General features: G+C 55.2%; 1 protein-coding gene across 1 annotated transcript in view; it reads left to right on the top strand.

The window, feature by feature from the left end:
• Positions 1–2,068, top strand: part of NRP2 (neuropilin 2) — a 52,705-nt gene that overhangs the window by 20,355 nt on the left and 30,282 nt on the right. Inside the window, 2 exon segments of the mRNA XM_010136564.1 lie at positions 1,438–1,582; positions 1,877–2,040. Of these exon segments, the coding sequence (XP_010134866.1) occupies positions 1,438–1,582; positions 1,877–2,040 (309 nt within the window).

Genomic DNA, 2,068 nt, shown 5'->3' with positions numbered 1-2,068 from the left:
TGGACTGGACGGGGTTGCACCGGGGCAGCCCAGAGCTGGTTGTGGTGCTGCAGACAGCCACTGTCCCTCTCTGCCAAGACCCTCTGCATGCTCTGGTGAGCTGGATCCTGGGAGAAGAGCAATGACACGTGCCATCTGCAGGCCTAGAGTGGTGGGATGCTTACAAAATGCTTCTTACCCACTATTCAAGGTGAGAGGCCCGGATACAGCCTCACCCCTTTTTCTGTCCCAGATCAGGGTTGAATTGTTTGAGTCTTGCCTCCAACAGAAGGAGATCAGTGCCAGAAATTTCTCTCTCCTGCTTCGCTCTGAGATAAACTTAGCGGAAGCTCCTGTGCTTAGCACAGCATATGCAGGGTAGGAGGCTGCAGAAGAGCCCAGGCAACACCTCAGCAACACCTCAGCACCTGGCTGAGGTCGGAGGATGTTCTAACCCTGTCCTGAGAGCCTGTGTGCTTGGGGGGGAAGTGGACAATACCTCCAATATCAGTCTGTGAGCTTTAGTGCTTTGTGCTGGAAGCAGAGAAAGGATTGAAAATTACCCTCAAGATGGTTATTTCCTCTTTCCCCCCTCTTCTTCTTCCCCACTATAGCTCTGCAGCCTGAAACAGAAGTATCCAGTCCTCGTCCAGCCTATTAAAATAATGGGCAGGAGGGGTGGATCTAACATCCATCTGGTAGTTATTGATTATGGCCATCTGGTAAGGCAGCATATCAGATCAGATCATAAACTCTCCCAAAAAGCTGTCTCTTTGTGGCAGGCTGCATGTGCATGAGAGAGGCAGGGGCAAAGGGCTGGCTGGGATAGCAGCTTGTCGCCCTCGGCAGAAGCGGCATCCTCCCTGCTTGTTCCGCTGCTTGCACACCCTGTTTGCTGGTGGAGCTCTGTGTGAGGATGTGTCAGGATGACAGCTCATTTACCCACGTTGAGGAGGCAAGACCTCACACAGCATTCAGGGATGTCTGGCCTTTTGCAGTAGAGTTGCTCTTGGTTTGGGGGCAAGCTCAAACCAACTGTGGCCTGATAGCCGGAGGTGCCATGAGGCAGCGGGGCAGTAAGCTCCTGGATCTCCTGTCTGATAGGCAAGTCCGCCCCCCGTGCTGTCCTGCCAACAGCTCAGCTCGCCAGGCCTGCTCCTGGTTGCTTGCCCTGGCCAGAGTCTGGCCCTGCCCAGAAAGCCTCTCCTTGATTTTCCCTGCTGAAATTATTTTGACTGCTGATCTGGTTATTTCTTTCTGCTTGGTGAGGACATAACTGTATTTGTGCCCTTTGTCCCTTGCAGACATGCTCCTGGTTGCTTGCCCTGGCCAGAGTCTGGCCCTGCCCAGAAAGCCTCTCCTTGATTTTCCCTGCTGAAATTATTTTGACTGCTGATCTGGTTATTTCTTTCTGCTTGGTGAGGACATAACTGTATTTGTGCCCTTTGTCCCTTGCAGACATTTCAGGCCAACGAGGATGCCACAGAGGTCGTTCTCAACAAGATCCACAGCCCGGTGCTCACACGCTTTGTGCGCATCCGTCCCCAGAGCTGGTACAATGGCATCGCCCTGAGGCTGGAGCTGTATGGCTGCCGCATCACCGGTGAGAGTCCCCTCCTCGGCCTTCCTCTCTGTCCCTTTGACAGCCTGTGACAGGGTGCTGTCCCCTGCAGCTTTCATAGCTGCTTGGGGTGGGATTGGTGACTCCCTGAACAGCATGGAGGCACCCATCCCAAGGGAGTACTTGGGAGGACGGGCACCCAGGCCCCAGAGGCAAGGCAGGGAGAAAACACCCAGTGCTGATGCTGGTTTAGTGCCCAGAGCTTAAAGCTGTGAGGAAAGCCACAAGCACCCCCTTCAATCACCCCCACTGTTCATGCCTTTTCCTCCCCTGCAGATTCTCCCTGCTCCAACTTGCTGGGAATGCTTTCCGGCCTCATCCCTGACTCACAGATCTCAGCCTCTTCCATCAGAGGCTACGACTGGTCTCCCAGCATGGCCCGCCTCGTGAGCAGCCGTTCAGGCTGGTTTCCCCGTGTCCCTCAAGCCCAGCCTGGGGAGGCGTGGCTGCCGGGGGGCATTGGGGCGC

Source organism: Buceros rhinoceros, unplaced genomic scaffold, assembly GCF_000710305.1.
Source record: "Buceros rhinoceros silvestris isolate BGI_N320 unplaced genomic scaffold, ASM71030v1 scaffold26445, whole genome shotgun sequence".
Classification (NCBI taxonomy): domain Eukaryota; kingdom Metazoa; phylum Chordata; class Aves; order Bucerotiformes; family Bucerotidae; genus Buceros; species Buceros rhinoceros.
The sequence above is the reverse complement of the archived record's forward strand: the minus strand, read 5'-3'. Positions and strand labels throughout refer to the sequence as shown.